This window comes from Mustelus asterias, chromosome 9 (genome assembly GCF_964213995.1).
Source record: "Mustelus asterias chromosome 9, sMusAst1.hap1.1, whole genome shotgun sequence".
Classification (NCBI taxonomy): domain Eukaryota; kingdom Metazoa; phylum Chordata; class Chondrichthyes; order Carcharhiniformes; family Triakidae; genus Mustelus; species Mustelus asterias.
The window spans coordinates 9,109,480-9,136,483 of NC_135809.1; the positions used below are offsets into that span (position 1 = coordinate 9,109,480).

The 27,004-nt window shown below is 43.0% G+C and overlaps 1 protein-coding gene across 5 annotated transcripts in view; it reads left to right on the top strand.

The window, feature by feature from the left end:
* Window positions 1–6,632: 6,632 nt before the first annotated feature.
* poc1b (POC1 centriolar protein B) overlaps window positions 6,633–27,004 on the top strand; it is an 89,854-nt gene continuing 69,482 nt past the window's right edge. For 2 of the 5 annotated variants that reach the window (XM_078219645.1, XM_078219649.1), the window contains exons 1-4: window positions 6,642–6,821; window positions 12,416–12,500; window positions 20,715–20,886; window positions 23,122–23,301. In XM_078219645.1, coding sequence (XP_078075771.1) covers window positions 6,807–6,821; window positions 12,416–12,500; window positions 20,715–20,886; window positions 23,122–23,301 — 452 coding nt within the window. In that variant the 5' untranslated portion in view covers window positions 6,642–6,806. Of the gene's footprint in view, window positions 6,822–12,415; window positions 12,501–20,714; window positions 20,900–23,121; window positions 23,302–27,004 lie in introns of all 5 variants that reach the window. The other 3 variants (XM_078219646.1, XM_078219650.1, XM_078219648.1) reach the window with 3 other exon arrangements.

Here is a 27,004-nt window from a genome sequence, read left to right on the forward strand (position 1 = left end):
AATTATAAGGGGAATAGACAGGTGTTTTCTGTGGCTGCAAATGAGACTCCAGGATGCTATGTTCTCTTCTCCCCCCCCCCCCCCCACCCCCACCCCCACAACCACTGCTAGGGTCAAGGACGTTCTGGAGGGGGAGGGTGAACAGCCAGTGGCCATGGTACACATCAGTACAAACGACATAGGTTTAAAAAAAGGACTAGGTTCTAAAAGCAGAAGAGAGGGAGCTAGAAAGAAACTTAAGAAATCAGACCTCAAAGGTAGTGATCTCAGGATTACTACTGGTGCCACGTGCTAGTCAGTAGAAATGACAGGATATATTGGATGAATACGTGGCTGAAGAGATGGTGTCGGGGAGGGTTTCAGATTCCTGGGGCATTGGGACTGGTTCTGGAGGAGGTGGGATCTGTACAAATTAGACTGGTTACACCTGGGCAGGACTGGGACTGACATCCTAGGGGGTTGTTCGCTAGAGCGATTAGGTAGGGTTTAAACTAATATGCCAGGGGGATGGGAACCTATGTAAGGAGTCGGGGAGGGAGCAAGGACAAAAACAAGGTAGTAAAGGGAATAAGAAAAGTGATAAACAGAAACCAAGGACAAAAATCAAACCGGGCTATAGAGGAAAATTCTGGGAGCGAGACCAGCAATGTTAAAAAGACCAGCTTAAAGGTTCTGTGCCTTAATGCACAGAGCATTTGCAATAAAATGGGTGAACTAATCGCGCAGATAGATGTAAACAGGTACGATTTAATTGGGATTATGGAGACATGGCTGCAGGGTGACCAGGAATGGGAACTGAATGTCCCAGGGTATTCGATATTTGGGAAGGACAGGCATAAAGGAAAAGGTGGTGGCGTGGCATTGCTGGTTAAAGAGGAAATTAACACGAGAGGATATTAGCTCTGTATGGGTAGAGTTCGGAAATACCAAAGAGCGAAAAACATTAGTGGGTGTCATATATAGACCCCCAAATGGCAGTGGTGATGTTGGAAATGGCATTAAACACAAAATTAGAGATGCATGTGATAAGGGAATATCGGTGGCGATCATGGGTGATTTTAATCTGCACATAGGGCAAATCAAATTAGCCACAATGCTGTAGAGGTGGAATACCTGGAGTGCTTGGTTTTCTTGACCAATATGTGGAGGAGCCAACTAGAGAGCAGACCATCTTAGACTGGGTGCTGTGTAATGAGAAGGGAATCATTGCCAATCTAGCTGTGCGAGACCCCTTAGGATGAGCGACCATAACATGATATAATTTTTGATCAAGATGGAGTGTGAAGTAGTTGATTTGGAGATGAGGGTGCTGAATATTAAAGGAAACTGAGGATATGAGGCATGAGTTGGTTGATTGGGGAGAGTTATTTAAAGGGCTGACGGGATAGGCAATGACAAACATTCAAGGAAACACATGGGGGAACTGCAGCAACTGTTTATTCCTGTCTGGCACAAAAGTAAAATGTGTAAAAGGGCCAATCCATGGCTTACAAAGAAAATTAGAGTATCCGATCCAAGGAAGAAGCATACAGACTGGCCAAGAAAAAAAATAGTCTGAGGATTAGAAGTAGTTTAGGATTCAGCAAAGAGGGACCAAGAGATTGATTTAAGAAGGGGAAAACACAGTATGAAAGTAAGCTTGCAGGGAACATAAAGACTGACACTAGGAGTTTCTATAGATGAGTGAAAAGAGGTTGGTGAAGACAAACGTAGGTCCCCTACAGTTACAAACGGGGGAATGTATAATGGGAGACACAAATGGCTGAGCAACTGAATACATACATTGGTTCTGATTTCACAAAAGGGGATACATCAGCTACTAGAAATGTTGGAGAATGCAAGATTTAGTGAGGGAAGGAACTGAGGGAGATCAATATTAGTAGAGAAATGGTGCTGGGAAAATTGATGGGATTGAAGGTGGATAAATCCCCAGGGCCTGATCATCTACTTCCCAGAGTACTTAAGGAAATGGCTCTAGAAATAGTGGATGCATTGGTGGTCATCTTCCAGGATTCTATAGACTCTGGAACAGTCCCTGCAGATTGGAGGGTAGCTAATGTCACCCCAATATTCAAAAAGGGAGCTCCCTCCACCCACATTGTCTGTACCTTTAAGACTTGGCTGGCTGTAGAGATTCGCATTCTAATTAGTATTCTGTAACTTGATTTCTGTAACAGTCTGTGCACTGTTTGAGAGCAGATATCCACTCCATCTGACGAAGGAGCAGTGCTCCGAAAGCTTATGGTATTTGCTACCAATTAAACCTGTTGGACTTTAACCTGGTGTTGTGAGACTTCTTACTGTGCTTACCCCAGTCCAACGCCGGATCTCCACATCATGTATATACACCACATGAATTACAGCAGTTCAAGAAGGCAGTTCCCCACCACATCTTAAGGGCAATTAGAAATGGTCAATAAATGTTGGCATTGTTAGCCACAGACACATCCCATGAATGAAAGAATAAAAATAAATTGCAGAATCATTTCTTTCAATTCTGCATATGTCAGGATTTGCCAAACTTTGAGCTGCAGACCCCCTAACGACTTCCCAAGTGCTTCAGGGAATCCCATTCTCATTTTGTTGAAGCCTTTTTTTTGCTGCTAAATACATGTGAACACAGAAATCAAATTAAAACATCTTCTCGCCATATCTATGCATATATTAGAAATTAGGAAGAGGCACACAATCACAAATAAATTTGCCAGCTCCCTTGCATTAACCCTTGGTCAAGCCACCCTCCCATTACCCCTTGACATTAACTCCTGAAAGTATACCACTTTAGGAGTGGGTAATCTGGTAATAATTAAAAGTTCTCTTATTTAATAAATACTTAAGTCTTACCTTTTGTAATTTTTGGGAGGAATGATGATGGAAAGCCAATTCTCATGTCAGACACACAGCTCTCTCCCTCACTCACACTCACCTCCCTCACACACACCTTCGCGCGCATACACTCACCACTCCCCACCCCACACACATATTCAACCCCTCACATGCCTCTGTGAGGCCTGAACCATAGAATCCCTAGAATGCTGGAGGAGGCCATTCGGCCCATTAAGTCAGCACCAAGTCTCCAAAGGAGCGTTTTATTTAGGCCCACCTCCCGACCCATCCCCATAACCCCATGCATTTACCATGACTAATCCACCGAACCTACACATCTTGGGACACTAAGGGGCAATTTAGCATAACTGAGCCACCTAACCTGCACATCTTTGGACCATTTGAGGAAGCCAGAGCACCCGGAGGAGGAAACGCAGACACGAGGAGAATATGCATACTCCACACAGTCACCCAAGGCCAGAATCGAACCTGGGTCTATGTCACTGTGAGGCAGCAGTGCTAACCACCGTGCTCGCCTCTCTCGTGTGTGACCTCTTGAGGCCTGAACAGCCCTCTCTCACATATGCCTGAGGTCTGAATCTCACCTTCTTGCATGCATGAATTACCGAGGCCCAAAACCCCCCTGGGGCATGCCATCCCGAGGCTTCTCACTGCTTCTCACCTCTTTTGCCACCGGCTTCATTCTCAGCATCAGTGTTCGCTGTTAGCCACGGGATTTTCTGCCCAGCAACAACGAGTTGGTGTAAATCAAATGGGCCAATCAGAAAAATGCCTCTTGACTCCAAGAGGCCTTGTTCTGATTGACCTATTTTATTGCAGTAGTTAATTTTGCAGTTGGTTGGTTGCTGCTTTCGAACAAGTGTTTGCCAGTCATGAGGCAGCCGCCAATGTTTCAGTCTCTCTGAAGCCCTTCACAGACTCCCAAGGGTTCACAAACCAGTTTTGGAACCCCTGCCATATATGTTATCTATTTTGAGGTATGCCACCCCTAAAACAAAATCCAGATTTATATACTTGACTCTGCAGTCTGTCACTCGTGACTTGATTATAAATTTTCACATTTTGTCAATACTTTAGCATTATGGAAACCAATTGTTTCTGTGTGCTGCATCTGCTTAGAATTTAAACTACTCATGCTTTGATATATCTACAGATTCACATCCCAACCAAAGAAGACAAAGCTGCACACAAGACGGTGCTTGATCAAGCCTACAGATTGTTTGGCACCCAGCAGACTCAATTACACCCATTTATACTGTGCACTTAATGTCCCAATGTGCTTCACAGGAGGATAACTGGACAAAAATTGACAGTGGATTGAAGGATATGTTAGGACAGGTGACCAAAAGCTGGGTAGGTTTTTAAGTAGGGGAGAGATGGAGAACTTTAGAAAGGGAATTCGAGACCTCATGATCTAGGTGGCTGTAAGCATGTCAGTTAACATTGAGACATAAGAACATAAGAAATAGGAGCAGGAGTAGGCCATCTAGCCCCTCGAGCCTGCCCCGCCATTCAATAAGATCATGGCTGATCTGAAGTGGATCAGTTCCACTTACCCGCCTGATCCCTATAACCCCTAATTCCCTTACCAATCAGGAATCCATCTATCCGTGATTTAAACATATAAACGAGGTAGCTTCTACCACTTCAGTGGGCAGAGAATTCCAGAGATTCACCACCCTCTGAGAGAAGAAGTTCCTCCTCAACTCTGTCCTAAACTGACTCCCCTTTATTTTGAGGCTGTGCCCTCTAGTTCTAGAATTTTGAGGCTGTGCCTTCTAGTTCTAGTTTCCTTTCTAAGTGGAAAGAATCTCTCCACCTCTACCCTATCCAGCCCCTTCATTATCTTATAGGTCTCTATAAGATCCCCCCCTCAGCCTTCTAAATTCCAACGAGTACAAACCCAATCTGCTCAGTCTCTCCTCATAATCAACACCCCTCATCTCTGGTATCAACCTGGTGAACCTTCTCTGCACTCCCTCCAAGGCCAATATATCCTTCCGCAAATAAGGGGACCAATACTGCACGCAGTATTCCAGCTGCGGCCTCACCAATGCCCTGTACAGATGCAGCAAGACATCTCTGCTTTTATATTCTATCCCCCTTGCGATATAGGCCAATATCCAATTTGCCTTCTTGATCACCTGTTGCACCTGCAGACTGGGATTTTGCGTCTCATACACAAGGACCCCCCGGTCCCTCTGCACAGCAGCATGTTATAATTTCTTTCCATTTAGATAATAATCCAATTTGCTATTATTTCTTCCAAAGTGAATAACCTCGCATTTGTTAACATTATACTCCATCTGCCAGATCCTCGCCCACTCACTCAGCCTGTCCAAATCTCTCTGCAGACCTTCTACGCCTTCCACACGATTCACTTTTCCACTTATCTTTGTGTCGTCTGCAAACTTTGTTACCCTACACTCAGTCTCCTCCTCCAGATCGTCTATATAAATGGTAAATAGTTGAGGCCCCAGTACCGATCCCTGCGGCACGCCACTAGTTACCATCTGCCAACCAGAAAAGCACCCATTTATTCAGACTCTCTGCTTCCTGTCGGATAGCCAATCCCCAATCCACGCTAACACCCTACCCCCAACTCCGTGTGACCCAATCTTCTTCAGCAACCTTTTGTGAGGCACCTTATCAAACACCTTTTGGAAATCCAAAAACACCGCATCCACCGGTTCCCCTCCATCAACCGCACTAGTCACATCTTCATAAAAATCCAACAAGTTCGTCAAGCACGACTTTCCCCTCATGAATCCATGCTGTGTCTGCTTAATCGAACCATTCTTATCCAGATGGCCTGCTATTTCTTCTTTAAGAAGAAGGGAGCAGGGAAGCATGAGAGATTGAAGGAACACACAGATTCTTGGGAAGGTACAGGGAGGGATGGAGTTTAGGGAGGGGTTGCATACCAGGGAGAGATTTTTTTAAAATTGAGGCTTTGATGGACCAGAATCCAATGCAGATTTGTGCAATAATGCAATCCCCAAACCTTTCTCAGTCATATGTTTGCAAGATGTGCTATGTTAGCAAAAGTGTTACTTTCTATGCTGTTCACCACCAGACATTGGGAACTGGGAGAATCAATGGGTAGCCCACACTCCCAGCATGCCTTGCGGTGCTGACAGCGCTCTATTAAATCCACTGGCACTGGGAGAGGGAATGCAGCACTTTGACTGCAGCTTCAAAACCCAACCCTGCAAAAGACTCACAGCAAACTTTAAAACTACAGAAACATACCCTGATGCAATAACCCTTTCTAGCTAAATGGAGTCATTTATCAGCACCAGCAGTTGCTGATTTAAAGAAATAAAGCTCACCTGTCAGTCCTTTAACCCCTTTCCCTGCTAGCGTCGATAGTTATTTATATGTGTGTGTGTGCATAAAATGACAAAACCTATATCTGCTCCTGTGCCACTGTGTTTCTCTGTAACACCAGCTCCAACCCTGAGCAGCAGCGAACTTTCCAGAGAGCGCCGTCTCTGCGCAGGCGCAGCCGCCGGCCAAACGGCAGCTTCGATTTTCCGGAATTCAAATGCGGCGGGGCTCGCGCGCTGGTGGGAACGCGCATGCGCAGTCCTGGAGCGCGGTGGGGGGCAGTCCAGGAGAATGGGCGGGGAAGGGTGCGCGTGTGCAGTCCAGGAGAATGGGCCGGCAAGGCGGATGGGTGCGCATGCGCAGTCAAGGAGAGTGGGCGGGCAAGGCGGATGGGTGCGCGTGCGCATTCCGAGAGCACGGGGGGGTGGGTTCAGAGGGGCGCGCGTGCGCAGTCCAGGTGAGGGGAGGCAAAGTGGCGCGCATGCGTAGAGGACGAGCGGTCTCCCATTAAATGGCGGCGGATGGTTGGTCTTCTGTCTGATGGACGGGAGCGGGGGAGGTTGTTTGTGGGCACTTGATGTTGGAGGCCGGTTTAATATTTCTCATTGTCCAGGGCCACTTTGAGCGTTATGGCCTCTCCTCTGGTAAGATACGAGGTGGCGGATGTAGTCATTACAGGGTAGGAAGAGGCCATTTGGCCCATCGTGCCTCTGCTAGCTTCTTGAACTAGCTATCCAAGTCAGTCTTATTCATCCCGTTGATTTTCCCCACGGCCCTGCAACTTTACCTTTATAAGTACCTTTGAATGGATCTGGTTTCACGTCACTTTCGGACATTTGATTCAGATCATAACTTGCTGCATTTAAGTTTCTCTTTATCTTCCTCTTTCGTTCTTCCAATTATCTTAGCAACCTAGGAAATAGTAATAGGCAGTATAGAATTTACTATTATTCATAGTAATAGGCTGAGTTATTGAATTTCTTAAGGCTGAGTCAGTTAGATTCTTAGATAAAGGCAAAATACTGTGGATGCTGAAATCTGAAATAAAAACCAGAAAATGCTGGAAAAACTCAGCAGGTCTGACAGCATCTGGCAAGAGAATAGAGCAAAAGTTTTGAGTCTGGATGACCCTTTGTCAGAGCTAAGGATGAAGAAAATAGGACAAGATACTTTGGGGGGAGGGCTGCAATTGGCCAAAGAGAATGTAAATGGTGATGAGAAAGGTGCTAGGTCCTGTTGAGAGATCAGAATGTGTGAACTGCACAACAAAGGCGCAGATTGTCAGAGGACAACCTGTGGAATGTGGCAGTTGGCCCTGGTGTGGGTTGGAAGACAAGATGGAGAGTGAGGTTTCAGAAATGGAAAAATAAGAATATGAGTTAATAAAAATGGGCAAATAAGATGAAAAGAAGGAATAAATGGAGGGGAGAGGAGAGGAGAGTTCAGGCTCTGAAGTTATTGAACAAAACGTTCAATCCAGAAGGCTGTAAAGTACCCAATCGGAAGATGAGGTGTTGTTCCTCGAGTTTGTGTTGGGGTTCACTGGAACATTGCAAAAGGCCAAGGACTCATGTGGCTAGGAGAGCAGGGTGATGTGTTGAAGTGGCAAGCTCAGGAAGGCCTGGGTCCTGCTTGTGGATGGACTGATGGCACTCTGCAAAGTGGTCACCCAGTCTGTGTTTTGTCTCCAATGTAGAGTAGACTGCATTGGGAGCATAGAATCCCTATAGTGCAGAAGGAGGACATTCAGCCCATCGAGCCTGCACTGACAACAATCCCACCAAGGCCCCATCCCGGTAACCACACATATTTACCCTGTGGAGCGGCGAATGCAACAGACCAGATTAAAAGAGATGCTTCACCTAAGTGTTTGTGATGGAGAGCATCTTATTCGTCCATTTTTATTGCCTCATAGTCTTATTTTTATTTTTCCACTTCTGAAATCTCTCTCGCCATCCTGTTTTCCAATACCCCTCAGGGCCAACTGCCACATTCCTTAGATTGTCCTCTGACAATCTGTGCCTTTGTTTTGCCATTCACACATTCTGATCTCTTCATGGATGCTTCTATTTTCGTTGTATTTAGCTCTGACGAAGGGTCATCTAGACTCGAAACGTTGGCTCAATTCGCTCTCCACAGATGCTGTCAGACCTGCTGAGTTCCAGCATTTTCTGTTTTTGTTAACTGGATTTTTGATTGACAAGAGAGGTAAAGGGTATAGGGGGATAGGGGGTCAAAAAGGAGGTAGAGTCACATCACAAAGTTGGTTTGCAGGTACAGCAGGTAATCAAGAAGGCAAATAGAATTTTGTCCTTTATTGCTCAAGGGATGGAGTTTAAAAACAGGGTTGCAGCTGTATAAGGTGCTGGTGAGGCCACACCTGGAGTATGGTGTACAGTTTTGCTCGCCTTACTTGAGACAGGATATATTGGCACTGGAGGAGGTGCAAAGGAGATCCACTAGGTTGATTCCAGAGTTGAGAGGGTTGGCTTATAAGGAGAGACTGAGTAGACTGGAATTATACTCATTGGAATTTAGACGAATGAGTGGGGATCTTATTGAAACATATTTATTCCCTTCATAATTTTATAAGGTAGAAGCAGGAAGGTTGGTTTCATTGACAGGTGAAACCAAAACCAAGGGACATAGCTTCAAAATAAGGGGGAGCAGATTTAGGACTGAGTTGAGGAGGAACTGCTTCAATCTCACCTCTTGATAGCCAAGTTCCACACGCATGAGGAATACCTCAACCAGGATCTTGGGTTCATCTCTCACTACATGTAACCCCCACTATTTGGCCTGGGCTTGCAAAATCTTACTAACTGTCCTGGCTTGAGACAATTCGCACCTCTTTAACCTGTGACTATCCCTCTCTCCACTTGCATTGTCAGTACTTGTAAAGACTTGATTACCTGTAAAGACTTGCAATCCAACCATTATCTTGCAATTGTCTTTGCCTAAATATGCCGTGTTTGTGAACCCAACTCACCTGATGAAGGAGCAGCGCTCCGAAAGCTCATGATTCCAAATAAACCTGTTAAACTTTGTGAGACTTCTTACTGTGCCCACCCCAGTCCAACGCTGGCATCTCCACATCATAGCTAACAGGAAGCAGTGAGTAGTGTTAAGGGGGTCTTTCTCAGGTTAGAGGACAGTCAGAGGTGAAGTGCCACAGGGATCAGTGCTGGGACCGCAGTTCTTCGCCATATCTATTATTGATTTGGAGGGGAGGACAGTGTACTGTGGCCAAATTTTCAGATGATGCAACAGGGGGAGGGAAGCCGGGTTGTAAGGAGGATATAAATAACCTGTAGAGAGATATTGACAGGTTAAGTGAATGGAATTCAACATGGGGGCGGGGGGATGGAAATGTGAGGTTATTCATTTTGCAAGAAAGAATGATTGTTATTTAAATGGAGAGAGACTGCCGAAAGCTGTAGCACAAGGGGACTTGGAGTCCTCATTCATGAAATCTAGAAAGCTAGCATGCAGGTGCTGCAGAAGGTAATAGGGAAGGCAAAAGGAATGCTGGCTTTTATATCAAGAGGGCTGGAGTATAAAAGTAAAGAGCTGTTGTGGCAACTATACAAGGTAGTAGTGACGTTACATTTGCAATATTGTGTACAGTTTTGGTCCGCTTATTTAAGGAAAGATGTATTATCACTGGAGGCAGTCCAGAGGAGGTATGGAGGGGCTGCCATATGAGGAAAGATTAAACCGGTTGTACTCCTTGGAATTCAGAAGAATGAGAGGTGATATGATTCAAACATAAATGACTCTTAAGGGGCTAGACAGGGTAAATGCAATGTTGGGAGGATGTTTCCACTTGTGAGAGTGGACCAGAGGGAATAGTCGCACTGGTACGTGTTATCTGATTGAAATGGCATTCTTCTGGAGGCCAAACTGAGATACCCTTCAAAAGAATATTACTTGAGGAATATAAAAAATCTTCTTTTAAATTTTGCATTTTGGTTCGATGTTGAACAAATGCCCTTTTTAATCCTGAAGTAGCCTTCCATTTCAGAAATGACAGCCTTAAATCCTCTGAGAATGAAAGAGGCTGTATGTGGGTTGCTCTGCAATCCTTAAACACAACGATAAACCTATCTGTCTGAATATAGAGTCATAGAGGTTTACAGCATGGAAACAGGCCCTTCGGCCCAACTTGTCTGTGCCGCCCATTTTTTTTAAGCCACTAAGCTAATCCCAATTGCCCGCTTTTGGCCCATATCCCTCTATACCCATCGTACCCATGCAACTATCTAAATGCTTTTTAAATGACAAAATTGTACCCCCCTCTACAACTACCTCTGGCAGCTTGTTCCAGACACTCACCACCCTCTGTGTGAAAAGATTGCCCCTCTGGACCCTTTTGTGTCTCTCCCCTCTCACCTTAAACCTATGCCCTCTAGCTTTAGACTCCCCTACCTTTGGGAAAAGATATTGACTATCTTTAGAAAATAATAAGTGCTGTGTTGTATTAACCGGTTATATATGTTTTGAGAGACCGTTGTAGGCTTTCCGTGTTTTTGTTTTGTTGTTATTTTCTATTTAAAATGTTTTATTAGCTGTCTAACCCAAGATAATCACGTAGAAGCAGTTGTAGTAATTGGGGGAGAAAGGTTACCGTGCCGATTACAGGCAATAAGATAATTCCACATATGAAACACATGCAGCACCCTCTACAGGCTGAGAGAAGAGGCTGCAGAAAAATATTTTTTTGTAAATTCTAGGTTATAATTGGAACTGAAATCGAGAGCTGAAGTGTGACAATTTCTCTAATTATATTTTAATCCGCATTTTCCTTTACAACACGGTTTGATTTCAGTTTTGCATGAGCTGAAAACAGGTTTTTCAAAAAATTGATATACATGTTACCAGTGTAGTCTGTTTTGTTTTTCACTTGCTAAATATGCAAGCTATCAATAAGCTTTATGATGCTGTAGAGTATGATATGATTTATTATTGTCACATGTATTAACATACAGTGAAAAGTACTGTTTCTTGCACGCTATACAGATAAAACATACCGTTCATAGAGAAGGAAACGAGAGAATGCAGAATGTAGTGTTACAGTCATAGCTAGGGTGTAGAGAAAGATCAACATAATGCAAGGCAAGTCCATTCAAAAGTCTGACAGCGGGAAGAAGCTGTTCTTGAGTCGTTTGGGACGTGACCTCAGACTTTTGTATCTTTTTCCTGATGGAAGAAGGTGGAAGAGAGAATGTCTGGGGTGCGTGGGGTCCTTAATTATGCTGGCTGCTTTGCCGAGACAGCGGGAAATGTAGACAGAGTCAATGGATGGGAAGCTGATTTGCGTGATGGATTGGGCTACATTCACAACCTATTATAGTTCCTTGCGGTCTTGGGCAGAGCAGGAGCCATACCAACCTGTGATACAACCAGAAAGAATGCTTTCTATGGTGCATCTGTAAAGGTTGGTGAAAGTCATAGCGGACATGCCAAATTTCCTTAGTCTTCTGAGAAAGTAGAGGCAATGATTGGCTTTCTTAACTATAGTGTCAGCATGGGGGGACCAGGACAGGTTGTTGATGATCTGGACACCTAAAAATTTGAAGCTCTCGACCCTTTCTAGTTCGTCCCCATTGATGTAGACAGGGGCATGTTCTCCTTTACGTTCCGGAAGTCGATGACAATCTCCTATGTTTTGTTGACGTTGAGGGAGAGATTATTGTTGCCACACCAATTCACCAGATTCTCTGTCATTCCTGTACTCTGTCTTGTCATTGTTTGAGATCCGACCCACTACGGTGGTGTCATCAGCAAACTTGAAAATCAGATTGGAGGGGAATTTGGTCACACAGTCATAGATATATCTTAAGCTGTGTATTATGAGACAATTTTTGTTATGTATAATTATTTTGTTCAGTACGACATATTCTATGACTTATTGCAAACCTATTATGAACACCATAATGTTTTCAACTTGGTGATAATTAATTCCTTCAACATTATAAAACTTTTCCAGAGGCTTTGGAATTGAAGCTAAAGTAAATGAATATTTTTTAATGGTTGAATTGACTTGGATTCAGTGTGATAAATGCTGAAGATGCGATCTCAAAATTTAAAATGAGTGGTGAAATTAGAATTTTAGCAGGAAGATCATAATAGGTCTTAATTATTGTGTTTAGTTTTGGACAGAAATTGCAATTTTAACTTGGTACATTTAATAACCAGCACAGAGTAAAGTGAAATATTTGTCGTCTTAATGTCTTAGGAGGATCCAACTTTAGAACAAAACTTTAAAGGTCATAAAGATGTGGTCACCAGCGTTGATTTTAACCCAAACAACAAGCAGCTAGGTAAGTACTGGACATTTTGCACTGTAGAAATGTGAGCACAGAGGAATAGCATTTCCGTCATACCCATGCCTCTTATAGGCACAATGGCTTAGCTTTCTATTCTAGTCGCACTCTTCCCCACACACACACACACACCCCTCCCCCGCCATCCCCTCCATGCCCAGCTTTCCCTGAATCCTTGAGATTAAGCTTTTGGCTTGTTCTACAATGCTAAAGGCATGAATGCAAATTGCTGTTAATCATATTAAGGACCTTGTAAATATCCTTATGATTTTTTTGTGTGGTAATGAATCCCACATTTGAAAAAGTACTGCATGAGAATCATCTTATCAATCAGTATTGTACATCTAGTGTTGTACCATTTCTTACCAGTTTGCAATAATTGATCATTCAAAGTAATCTTTTACTGTTTAATTATTTGGGGTTTTGGAGGCTGTGGGATTGCAATTGAAATAATTGAACATTTCTCCAAGTGATTGAATTGAATCAGGTTAAATGAAGTTAGCAATAAAGATGCAATATTACAATATTTAAATTGGAATCATAAAATCACTATTAACAGACTATAAAAGAAGAAGCTTGTGAAGTGTTATGATTGCTCTTTTTAGGGATCCAAAGGGACTAATTAATGTTGGCCATGACGGGGCCTAATGAATGTTGGTCATGACAGAATATTTCATCTTGTCCAGAACAGTAAAACCAGAGGACACTGTTTGAAGGAGACTGAATTCCAAGCTAATTTGTGGAAACTGTTTTAGTGAGCAAGTGGTGAAGCTATGATTCAGACACCCTCGGGAGATGGTGAAAGCGGTTACTATTGATTCATTCAAATGCAAATTAAATAGCATTCTTTCTGAAAATGGCATTTTGGGACAAGGTATGTGTCATACGCAGTAATGTGGTAAGTGTAGTGCACATGGGAGGGACAGAAGACTTCTGATTCCCAAAGTGCTCCACCCTTGGGAGATTTTTTGCATCATGTCTGGGGCTGTTGCATTCAAACTCATGGAAATTAATTTTGCTGCAATTAGTCAGCAACCTGGAAGTTTCCCCTCCAAGTCACTCACCAACCTGGGGTTGGAAATATATCGCCGTTCCTTCACTGTCACTGGGTCTGAATCCTGAAACTCCCTCCCTAACAGCACTATGGGTGTACCTACACCTCGGGGACTGCAGCAGTACAAGAAGGCAGCACACCACTACCACCATAAGGGCAATTAAGTATGGGCAATAAATAAATGCCCACATCCCATAAAATGATTTTTTTTAAAAAAAAAGCTCCATTATTTTGTCATGTGACTCTGGGATGGCAAATGTTGAACGAGATGGACCTTGGTCTTTTCTCGCTTAGCAATTTCTAAGTCCCTTCATGTGCTGGTAAAAACATGAAAACAAATTACAGGCAGAGCTAGATGTGGTGAGAGAATGGGCCCAATTCTTGCATGAGAGCTGGGCCACTGGATTGATAGCTAGCTCACTAGACCAGGCTATTAAAAAAAACCTGAAACTTTTAGCAGGTAAACCTGCTGGTTTCCCCCCTGAGCTCAGTATTCCTCCATGATGCACACCACTTGGAGGAACCATTGAGGATGGCAAGGCAGAGAAGCTACTCTGAGTGGGGGACTTCAATGTAATGCCATCACCAACTGAGCTGGCCGAGTTTGCACGTTCTCCCCGTGTCTGCGTGGGTTTCCTCTGGGTGCTCCAGTTTCCTCCCACAGCCCAAAGATGCTAGACTGGGACTGCGGCAGGTGATAAGGGAACCAACAGGAAGGAAAAACATTGGGATAAGGTATGTGTGTCATTTGAGATGTGGAGATGCCGGCGTTGGACTGGGGTGAACACAGTAAGAAGTCTCACAACACCAGGTTAAAGTCCAACAGGTTTATTTGATAGCAAATACCATAAGCTTTCGGAGCAGTCCCGAAAGCTTATGGTATTTGCTACCAAATAAACCTGTTCTACTTTAACCTGGTGTTGTGAGACTTCTTACTGTGTCATTTGAGATGCAGTAATGTGATAAGTGTAGTGTGCATGGGAGGGACAGAAGACTATGACTCCCAAAAGTGCTCCACCCTTGGGAGTTTTCTTGCATCATGTCTGGGGCTGTTGTATTCTAACTGATGTTAGAATCCTCATCTTCACCAACCTGTTTGCCGCAGATGCATCTGTCCGTGTCAGTGTCAGTAGGAGTGATGACTGCACAGTCCTTGTGAAGACAAAGTCCTGCCTCCACGTTGAGCATATCCTCCGTCGTGTTGTGTGGCACTACCAACTTGTGAAATGGAATAGACTTCGAACAAACTTCAGACTGGGCATCTACGAGGCACTCTGGGCCAAGAGCAGCAGCAGAATTGTACCCGACTACAGTCTGTAACTTCATGGCCCAGCATATCCCCCACTGTAACATTGCCATTAAACCAGGGGAGCAGTCCTGGTTCAATGAAGTGTGCAGGAGGGCATGGAGAAGCAACACCAGGTATACCTAAAAATGAGGTGTCATTCAACTAGTGAAGTGACAACACAGGATCTCTTGAATGCCAAACAGCAAGCAATAGACGAGCTAAGCAATTCCACATGCAACGGATCAGATCTAATCTCTGCAGTTTTGCCACATTGAGCTGAATGGTGGACAGCAATTAAACAACTCGCTGGAGGAGAAAACTCCACAAATATCCCTATCCTCGATAAGAGGAGAAGCCCAGCACGTCTGTTCAAACAGTAAGGCTGAAGCATTCACAACATGGGGAAACAGTGATGTAGTGGTAATGTCACTGGGATAGCAATCCAGAGACCCAAGTTCAAATCCCACTGTAGCAGATGGTGAATATTGAATTCAATAAAATAAAAATCTGGTATTAAAAGTCTAATGATGACCATGAACCAATGTCGATTGACTTAAAAACCCATTTGGTTCACTAATGTCCCTTTAAGGAAGGAAATCTGCCATCCTTACCTGGTCTGACATAATGCACTCTAAAATTATCCTGCAAGCCACACAGTTCAAGGGCAATTAGGGATGGGCTATAAATGTTGGTTCAGCCAGTGACGCCCACATCCCATGAGTGAATTTAAAAAAACAATCTTCAGCCAGAAGGGCCAGGTGATGACCGATCTCTGCTCCCCAGCATCACAGATGCCAGTCTTCATCCAATTCGATTCACTCCCACATGATATCAAAAGATGGCTGAAGGCACTGGATATTGTAAAGGCTAAGGGCTCTGACAATATTCTGGCAATGGTCCTGAAGGCATATGCTCCAGAACTTGCTGTGCCCTTGGCCAAGCTGTTCCAGTACAGCTACAATCTATCCAACAATGTGGAAAATTGCCCAGGTACGTCCTGTACACAAAGCTGGACAAATCCAACCTGGTCAATTACTGCCCCATCAGTCTACTCTCAATCATCAGCAAAGTGATGGCAGGGGTAATCGACAGTGCTACCAAGTGGCTCTTACTTGGCAATAACCTGCTCACGGATGCTCGGTTTGGGTTCCACCAGGGTAGTCGGCTTCTGGCCTCATTACAGCTTTGGTTCAAATATGGACCAAAGAGCTGAATGCCAGAGGCGAGCATGACTGCCTTTGACAGCATTTGACCGAGGTGGTCAAATGCTGTGCTAGATATCCTTCCAACCAGGTCTCCACTGGTTGGAAGGATATCTAGCACAGAAGAAGATGGTTGTGGTCATTGGAGGCCAATTATCTCAGGCCCAGGACATCGTTGCAGGAGTTCTGCAGTAAACATTGTCGTCTTCAACATCTGAACACTGGCGTGCTTGCTGCATCGGAATAATATGCCACCAGGGGTGGTGTACAGTTTGGTAAGCTTGATCCTGGAAGTCGTCATTAATGCCTGCAAACCCCATGATGTCTCATGACTTCAGGTCAAACAAAGCCAAGGAGCAATCGATTGACATTGGGAATTGGCCACACACAAATTGCTGGTTTTGATTTTCCTGACCCCTGAAAGAACAGTCGCCCAAGAATGCTGTAAAATCTGTCAACACCAATCTCTTTAACACTATTGATTATTTGCCGTCTGGCAGCTGGTGGTCCTGCTGCACTGCACAACCACTGATGGAGAATAGCTCAAAGAATATCAGTCAAACTTATGGTTAAGGACAGATTCAAGAGTATCGTTATAATTCCTGTCTCCTACACCATCAGAAATAGAAGGATGTCAATTGTACATTTTAGTCACTGCAGTATCCAGTTGACTAATTGCTCCTTCATTATCCATCATCAACATGCAGTGATTTATTTTTAAAATATGCCTACAGGTTGTGCTATTTTGTTTGTTGCTGTGTTATGCTCTTACTATGTTCCTTGCTGTTATCTAGCACTTTTCGTGACCTGGAATGTCCCAAAACACTTCTCAGCAGATGATGTGCATTTTGAACTTTAATCACTGTAGGAAACGCAGCATTTAATCTGCATCTGACACTGTCCCAAAGTTAGCAATGAGATCAGTGATCAGATAATCTGTTTTTGTGATGTTGCTTAAGGGATAAATGCCAACCAGGACATTGGGAGGGACTTCTTTGCTCTTCTTTGGATAGTGTTGTGTGACCTTTTACACCCACCTGAAAAGACAGACGGGATCTTGATTTGATGATCCATCTGAAAAGCAGTACCGCTGAAAGTGCAGAACCCCCTTGGTACTGTACTGGAGTTTCAACTTAAATTGTTCAGGGATGGAACTTGAGCCCACAACTCTGACCAAGAGTTTTTTCTACATTTGAACCAGGGTTGATGCCGCTGCAAGTTGTCATAAAACCCAGCTTGCCGTGTTGAACGCGGAGGTCAGGAGCTCCACGTCCCAACAGTCTTTGCCAAGAGCCCCCATACATGTGTAGGCTGGATGCAGCTTGCACATCTGCAGTTAAGCATCTTCCCATTCTTCAAGCCCAGGGCAGGTCTGTGCCTGGAAGTAAAAGAGAAGACTTAGATCATGTGACCCAATGTGGAGCACCCGAGCCAGCAAGTGTCCCAGAGAATAGGACGGAGAGGAGACACAGACCCAGTTAAGTTAAGAAAAGGAGAAACGGGCTCTAATTAGAGAAAGGGCTACAGGGAGCAGACTTTTAAGTGTCTTGGGCTTGTGTGAGTTTCTTGTTGAAAAGGGCTAAAGAGAAGTCCTGAAGATTTGAGAAAGTAGCTGAAGGTTGGCAACTCGATGTGGGCCATTGGGCCAAAGATAACACTTTGGAGCAATGCTGTTCTGCCTGGCATGGTTTAAAAGCTGAAATTGTGCATGAGTCGATTCTTGTGTACTCGAGAATCCAAGGAAATGGAGGGTGAGATTGAACTCCTGTGAGGTGGGCCGTTGTTGCAATCATCTTGAGTTGGAGCAGCGATCTTGAAAGGTAAATTTTGGAATAAGCCTTGATAAGAGAGAGAGAGAGTTTTAGTGAGATTGGTTGACTTGATGTGACTAACATCCAGGTAGGCTATTGAGAAATCCATGGAATCTGTTGTGGCTGCATTTATCACTTGTTATGTTTTACCACAGTTCACCTGTTAATTCATATGTACCTCATACTTGCCCTGAATGTTAGAATACAAGACAAAAATGTTGTAAATAGTTTTATCTTTTTGGCCTTGAATATTAAGGTTCATTTTTGTTTGTGTGGAACCTGTGGCATCTTCTGGCATTCCTCATGTAGCTAGTGTCTTGAACTTCGAACTGTGTCTATTTAATCAAAATGTTATTGGTTCCTAACTGATCAGACCAACAACTTGTGGGGTCTGGCCAAGAATCATATAAAAGTAAATACACGAACCATTTTGTGCCCCATTAACAGCGCAATGAATTATGTTTTCCAAGAAGTTTGGTTAAACACTGAGCACTCCTTGCTGTTTCAAATCGTTCATTAAGATTTTTAATTTCTCCCACAACCAAATGAGCAAAGGAGGCATTCATTGAAATTCTTGCACGAATAACAGCATCTCATTCTATATCCTGTTGATGATGTGCAGGCTGAATGGGCCAAATGGCTTCCTTCTGCACTGTAGGTGATTCTATGTGGTAAAGTTCCCAGACTGAGGCTTGAACCCTCAAATTTCTGACTCAAAGGTGAAAGGTTGTGTCTGTAATCCAATCCCAGGAGACCATCCATGATTGTAAACCGTTTAAGCTCCATTCCAGTTACTTATAATGTTCCTGAGGTTTGTTGTGAGATAATCGCCCTTATAAGCTCTCTTTTGTTATTCATTAATTTCACTTGAAAATAAAACTACATGACTAAATGACCAATAAATGTACAAAAGCAGCATAAGGAAGGCAGATAGAATGGTGACTTGCAATGAAATGTGTGGCTTTACTGTCAGATGGTAGATAGAAGTTAATCAAGTGATTCTGATGCACCATATGGAAGGGCAAAGTACATTATTAGCAAGTGATTAGCTAGGCCTCTGGCTGTGCTGCAGAATAGGGGACAAGGAAGAAAATACATTATTTATCAACTGTGTTTCATGTCTTGCTGGGAATCAGCAAACTCCCTGCAATTGGCATTATAAATGCTGTAACTAGCACTTAAGAATTAGCAAGAGGAGGAATAAATGACCTTGTAAAATACAAGTATAAAAGCAAAATGCTGCAAATGCTGGAAACCTGAAATAAAGAAAATGCTGGAAAACTCCGGTCTGGCAGCCTCAGTGGAGAGAGAAACAAAGTCAACGTTTCAGTCCCATAGAACTCTTCAGAGTTGCAATTCTATTTATATAATATATGAAATCATACATTGGCAGCACAGTGGTTAGCACTGCTGCCTCACAGCTCCAGGGACCCGGGTTTGTGTGCGTGTGCGCGTGTGCGTGCCATGGGGGCCTATGGGGGGAGGGCCTGGGTATGTCAGATGGTCAATGCAAACCCGATGGACCGAATGGCCTCCTCTGCACTGGATGGACTCTATGATTCTGTAGAATGTGCATGGGGGAATGAAAGTATTTTTCCTTAAGCTGCAGCCTTTTCTAGAACAAAATGTACTGCACAGGATCAGGCCCGTCAGCCCTCCAAGCCTGTGTCGATCATGATGCCCTAACTAAACTTTTTTAACAAGCCTTCTGCCTTTACTCGGTCCGTATCCCTCTATTCTCTCTCTATTCATGTACCCATCCAGATGCCTCTTAAATGTTGCTAATGTGCCTGCTTCCATCACCTCCTCTGGCAGCGCGTTCCAGGCACCCATCACTCTCCCGCACATCTCCCTTAAACTTTCCCCCCCTCACCTTGAACCTGTGCCTGCTTGTAACTGACACTTCCACCCTGGGAAAAAGCCTCTGACTATCCACCCTGTCTACGTCTCTCATCATTTTGTATCAAGTCTCCCCTCAGCCTCCGTCTTTCCAGTGCAAACAATTCTAGTTTATTCAACTCCTCATAGCCAACACCCTTGAGACTAGCCAACATCCTGGTGAACCTTCTTTGTACTCTCTCCAAAGCTTCCACGTCCTTCTGGTAGTGTGGTGACCAGAACTGCACACAATACTCCAAATGCGGCCTAACCAACTCTCTGTTTTCTGTTTCACTGTCCTTTTTCCAGCACATAGGGTGTGGCAGCGGTGGCAATCAGCAGCCCCAACTACAGAACAATTAAATATAACAATTATTTGTGCACTTAGATAATGACTGCTTTATAATTTTTTTATATATTCACCTTCCCACGAAGCAGCTTACCAATTTCTATTGGTTCTCATATATATAGTCAAGTGTTTGCTCTAAAGATTGAAGTTTGGATATTATTGTTATTATTATGCTCTAAATCTCACTTTATGAACAGACATAAGACATAATTAGTTGAAGGCTCAGTTACGAGGGGACACAAGTTAAAAGTGAGGGGTGGGAGGTTTAGAGGGGATTTGAGGAAAAACTTTTACCCAGAGGGTGGTGACGGTCTGAAATGGGAGGGTGGTGGAGGCGGGATGCCTCACATTCTTTAAAATGTACCTGGATGAGTACTTGACATGCCATAACACTCAGCGCTATGGGCCAAGTGCTGGCAACTGGGATTAGGTGGGCAAGTCAGGGCATTTCATGCATCGGTGCAGACTCGATGGGCCGAAGGGCCTCTTCTGCACTGTAGTATTCTGTGAAGACAGTGTAAGCCAACTCCTACATGTCAAGTGGTTTGAGTACGTTTACAGATAAATCATAAGGAACTTGGATGGAAAATACTTGAAGCTCTAATATTAGTGATTTGTTATTTCTGAAGCGACTACCTCAATTGATAAATGCCTTATGATATGGAACCTGAAGCCACAATCCAGAGCTTACCGATTTACAGGACACAAGGATGCTGTGATGTGTGTCCAGTTTTCCCCGTCAGGCCAGCTGGTGGTGTCTGCTTCACGAGATAAGACTGTTCGACTCTGGACTCCAAATGTGTGAGTAATGCTGGTGAGCCTTCTAATCTGATGATATGCAAATGTTTGTTATAGATAACAGACATATCAGTTAGTGTTATAGAAATAACAGGTCAGTTATGCCATTGTTCACAGCAAGTTATAGATTGCACAGTTACGCTGAAAGTATTTAATGACATTTATACGAGTTTTGCTCAAAGAGCAAAGCTCGTGGATCTCCCTTGACATTACTCTTAATTTGGTTCTCAGACATGCTCTTGTGCTCCATCTTTCTCCTCTTGTCTACGTAAAGATAGTTATACTATTTCTCTTTCTTCATTTTTTCACTTATTCGTTTTGCGCTCTCCTTTTCTCGTCATTACTTACTTCACTTTTCACTTCTTTGTTTTTCTTTTTAAGCATTCTTTCAGCAAGGACTCAGGCAAACAAGATCCAAAAAGAATTGGGTCATATAGGTCTGTGTTAAGGCCCAGGCCAGAAACTGCAAGGTGTTTTGTGAAGTTAGCCTAAACCCTAAGTTTTGCATTTGATTTTGACATTGGTGAGCATACGGTGTTTCACTCCAGGTATAATTCAAGTCACCCACTAGGAAGCTTTTGTCAAACAAAGTTTATTTAAGAACACACAATATAACAAAAGTTATTATAACTTTTACCAATTATGAAACTTAAACACGATAAGAGTACAATTATTAGCAGCTAGCTATCTCTATTGTTCTAATTTAAAAGCAATACCCATAGACATATGCTCTTCAGAATTACTTAGCACTAAATCAAGTATGCTCACACTATACTAGATTCCCAGCTTTTAACACCAATGGACAAAGATCCAAACAACAGTCTTCAGAGAAGGATATATCCTCTAGACAGCAAAACGGAGAAGTAAACCTAATCTCTCGCAGCTTCCAATCTTCAGACTTCAGAGACATAAAGGATACCTCTCTCTCTGCAGCTTCCAAAACAGCATCTAAAAAACTAAGCTGGAATTCTCTGTGAAAGCATGACCGTTCCCAGTCATATGACCCAACCTGTCAATTATCCCAATCAAGCTCTACTCTGCGATCCCAAGGGAACACTAAAACAACAGAACACTGCATTAGTTCAGATTAAAGCAAACATGATGTCAATTATACTGCTTCAATAACAATAAAAGACACTGGCTGCAAACAAAATGGCTCCAACAAAGCGCTAGCGACTGCTCGAAACATCCTGCAGAGAAACCCTGATTAAATACTTTTCTTAAAGGTACAGTATCTTCACGCTGTAGGGAGCTAAGATATGCTCAGGACTGGGCGGACAAGCAAATAGAACGTAGGAGTAGGGGGAGAGATGAGCAGAGCACACACTGGGTGATCAGACAGGCTGAGTGTTTAATAAGATTGCTTTGACTTAACATTCTACCTCCCAATGTGCTGGTTTAATTTTCTGCCACTTTATCTTTATTGTTTGTAACCAGTTTGATGTGTTCTCAATACCTTGAATATTTGAGTTGAAATATGTGCGTTTTTATTAGCCTGTCACTGATTTTTGCCCTATAGACAAATGACATTGTGGGATGTGAAGTGATTTCATCAAATGAAATACTCCTGGCAGATGTTTTGCCGTCTCCAAAGCTGGCTGTAAAGGAACTGCAAAGTCTCTGTCAAGATGATGTTCCATAATGAAGTCATCTTGGCAGATGCACTATTTTCAGCTCTGATTATGAAGAGTGAATTTAAATGAAATATCTTAAAGGAATTTACCCGGAACTTTAAAAAGAAAATACTCTTGGGTGCTTTTTTGGCGAGGATGGGAATCTTTCACTGATCTAATAGTTTTTAAAATAATGAGCTGGCTTTCCTTAATATCTAGTCTTCTATTTCATTAGACTTTAACACCGGAACAGACTGTTACACTCAAAATGTAGACCCCCTCAGCACAATGTTTATTATACTGGAAGAATTCAAGAAATAATAACTAGACTGATAGAATTTAACATTTCAGCCATTTCTAGAAAATCGAACTCCTCTGAATTTCAGCAAGTGTATTTCTTACCCTCAACATGAAATAATTACCTTAAATCTGGCTCTAAAAAGAAAACTGAATTGAAGGTTGTGATTTCCTCCTGAAGGTAAAATAGCAGAAGGTTTTTTTTTTGTCAATTTTTAGCTGTTGAAAACAGTGCTGCCATTTATTAAAACTCTGTTACGGTGACCGCCTGCATTATTTGGCATGCCTGTTTTAGTCACCTGAAGTGATTTTGCTCTCTTCTACTTAGCAAAGGAGCATCGACTGCCTTCACAGCCCACAGTGCCGCCGTCCGCAGTGTGAACTTCTCCTGTGACGGGAATTTCCTGGTTACGGCTTCTGATGACAAATCAGTAAAGATGTGGAACACGCATCAACAGCGGTTTTTGTTGTCCCTTAAAGGACACAATAACTGGGTTCGTTCTGCCAGGTAAGTTTATTTTAACAAATAGATACTATTAAGAATGTTAAAACAAAAGCAAATTGCTGCGGATGCTGGAATCTGAAACCAAAAGAGAAAATGCTGGAAAATCTCAGCAGGTCTGGGAGCGTCTGTAAGGAGAGAAAAGAGCTGACGTTTCGAGTCCAGATGACCCTTTGTCAAAGGTGGTGAATGAGAATGTTATATGTATATTAGAGTCTAATCATAAAGTTAGAACATAGAACAGTACAGCACAGAACAGGCCCTTCGGCCCACGATGTTGTGCCGAGCTTTATCTGAAACCAAGATCAAGCTATCCCACTCCCTATCATCCTGGTGTGCTCCATGTGCCTATCCAATAACCGCTTAAATGTTCCTAAAGTGCCTGACTCCACTATCACTGCAGGCAGTCCATTCCACACCCCAACCACTCTCTGCGTAAAGAACCTACCTCTGATATCCTTCCTATATCTCCCACCACGAACCCTATAGTTATGCCCCCTTGTAATAGCTCCATCCACCCGAGGAAAGTTGGCTTACTATTTGCACTTTTTTGAGTCGTGATTCTACAGTGACTTGGTGGTCATTGCACAATGGGTGTCTGTCTGATTTGAACTTGAGTCAAAACATTTTTATGTTTCATTCTGAATATTTTTCTCTCCTTTTTGCCATTAGTGAAACACTCAGATTAGAGAATTAGAACTTTGAATCTCTGCTAAATTTGCTCATTTTAACCAGAGCTGCAATATGAATGCTCAGTTCAACACGCAATCACTATGCCTAAACGATGTTGAATTCGAGAGTTGAAGCTGTTTTCCTCCGGCAACAGTTTTATTCCATCTTCCAAGCAAGAATCCATTACTGGTATGAAAATTGTGCTGAAGTTTTGTGAACGAGAAGCTAACTTATTGAAAAGGTTCTATTCGAACCAGCCAGCACAATTTCAAAATAAGGGCGATGCCATTTAGAACAGAGATGAGGAGGAATTTCTTTACACAGAGGGTTGTGAATCTTTGGAGTTCACCACCCAGAGGGCTTTGGAAGCTCAGTTGTTGTATGTTTAAGACAGAGATTGATAGACTGATTAACAGCAATGAAAAGGGTTGTGGAAATGGTGTAAAAAGCATTGACGTGTCCGATCAGCCATGAAATTGAATGGTGGAACAGGCTGAATGGCCTACTCCTTTTGCTATGTTCCTAATCTACACTGAACTGATGCCCAGCATTACTGTCTAATGTGTCTTTTTCTAAATAAAATCAATAAGATTGCCCCAGTGTCATTAAACAAAAATGAATGAGGGCCACAATTCATAAGGAGCTAAACCACAAAACAAAGGAAAGATATAGTCATTATTTAGTGTCCACTACACATTTCAGTCCTTGTAATTCTCACTGGTTGCAGAAATTTTCAAGCATACGGCAAGCTTCTTTTCTGGGGTCACTTGAGCACAGACAAAGCCGCGTGTGCAATTGTCTTTCCTCCAAACACCTACTACTTAGTTATTTGAAAGACCTTCCATTGGGCCCTGAAAATAATGCTTTCCTTCCAGCTTATGGAGCTGGAATGTGAGAATGGCCGGACAGATCAGGAGTTCCTTCAACTTGCCTTCTTCACAGATGCCAGATAGAATTAAGCTTCATTTCTCCTAATGTTGGGCTTACCAACATTCCAAGAATAGTGTCAGCTGATTACATATCATCAAACTCTACCATAAAGATATTGAAAGTTAACTGAGATGACCCAACATTTAAAAACAATTTTGAAATGGCAAGTTATATTGTGGATTGCACCCTTGGAGTTAAATTAAATTGCAGCTTGCTTTATTCTGATTGTAGATGAAGCATTAAGATTACAGTATCGTCCTTCTATGTGGGAGAGATGATAGCATAGTGATATGTCACTGGACTAATAAACAAGCTAGACTTAATCAACAGTCTTTAAAATATGCTCTGAGGGCATGATCCCACCATGTCAGCTGGTGGAATTTAAATTCAATTAATAAAAATCTGGAATTGAAAGCTAGTCTCCGTAATGGTGACCATGAAGCCATCATCAAGTGTCATAAAAACCCATCTGGTTCACTAAGGTCCTTTTTAGGCAGTCTGGCCGACATGTGACTCTAGATCCACAACAATAAGGTTGACTCTGAACTGCCCTCTAAAATGGCCCAGCAGACCCCTCTGTTCATGAGTAATTAGAATGGGCAATAAATGGTGGCTTTGCCATCGACACCCAAACCCCATGAAAGAATAAAGAAAAATATTAATTGCCACAAGTGTTAAGGCGTGTTTTGCACCAACCATCATTTCTTTGTTGTTTGTGTGTATGTGTTGAAGCCATCATTGATTTTAAACAAGTCAATGTCTTGGCCTTTGCAGTGATAATGACAGCACCTTGCAGAATGAGATGTCACTGGGAGTTCAAACACAAGTTCGCAGTTACCATGAGACACCCTCACTAGCCCTGAGAAGCTGACTTTTTTTTTAAACGGTGAAATGTAACATTTCTCCATAATCTACACATTTAAAAATATTTTATTTTAAGATGGTTTATTTTTGTTGGTTTCCATCATAATCCAATTGTAAGAAGTTACTTCACTCTCTGAAAATGTAAATAGAAAGTAAAGTTGTATTTTTAACTGTCTCGTTTTGCGGTCTGTAAGTACTTCAGTATGATTGGGTGCTTGAACAAAGAAAATTACAGCACAAGAACAGGTGCTTCAGCCCTCCAAGCCTGCACCAACCATGCTGCCCGGAACTCCCCTACCCTTGCGGGGACCATATCCCTCTATTCCCATCCTATTCATGTATTTGTCAAGACGCCCCTTAAAAGTCATTATCATATCTGCTTCCACTATCTCCCCCGGCAGCGAGTTCCAGGCACCCACCACCCTCTATTTTAAAAAAAAAACCTGTCTCGTACATCTCCTTTAAATCATGCCCTTCACACTTTAATCCTATGCCCCCTAGTAATTGATTCTTCCACCCTTGGAAAAAGCTTCTGACTATCCACTCTGTCCATGCCCCTCATAATCTTGTAGACTTCTATCAGGTCGCCCCTCAACCTCTGTCGTTCCAGTGAGAACAGACCAAGTTTCTCCAACCTCTCCTCATAGCTAATGCCCTCCATACCAGGCAATATCCTGGTAAATCTTTTCTGTACTTCCAAAGCCTCCACGTCCTTCTGGTAGTGTGGTGACCAGAATTGAACACTATATTCCTGACATTACTGCTGCTGCATGCCAAAACATCCCTGGACTTGGTGCCACATTTAAACTGCAGTTGACAAAGAAGAAAACCACAGCACAGAGATTGCTAGATCTTTGTGGACAGCTTTCTTCCATCTCAGAAAACAATATTGGCTCGCCACTGACTGGATTCTCTAGGCATGATGTGGAGATGCCGGCTTTGGACTGGGGTGAACACAGTAAGAAGTCTCACAACACCAGGTTAAAATCCAACAGGTTTATTTGGTATCACGAACTTTTGGAGCGCTGCTCCTTCATCCTCAACTGAGGAATGAGCAGCACTCCAAAAGTTTGTGATTCCAAATAAACCCATTTAATTTTAACCTGGTGTTGTGAGATTCTTATTGGAGTCCCTAGCCCAGTCTGTTTCAATGTTTGGCACTAAAGTAAAATCTTGAGTCAAACGTTTGTCAGCATAGCACTTAATTTAGTTTCGGACCCCCTCGCTCGGGCTGAAGCAGAGA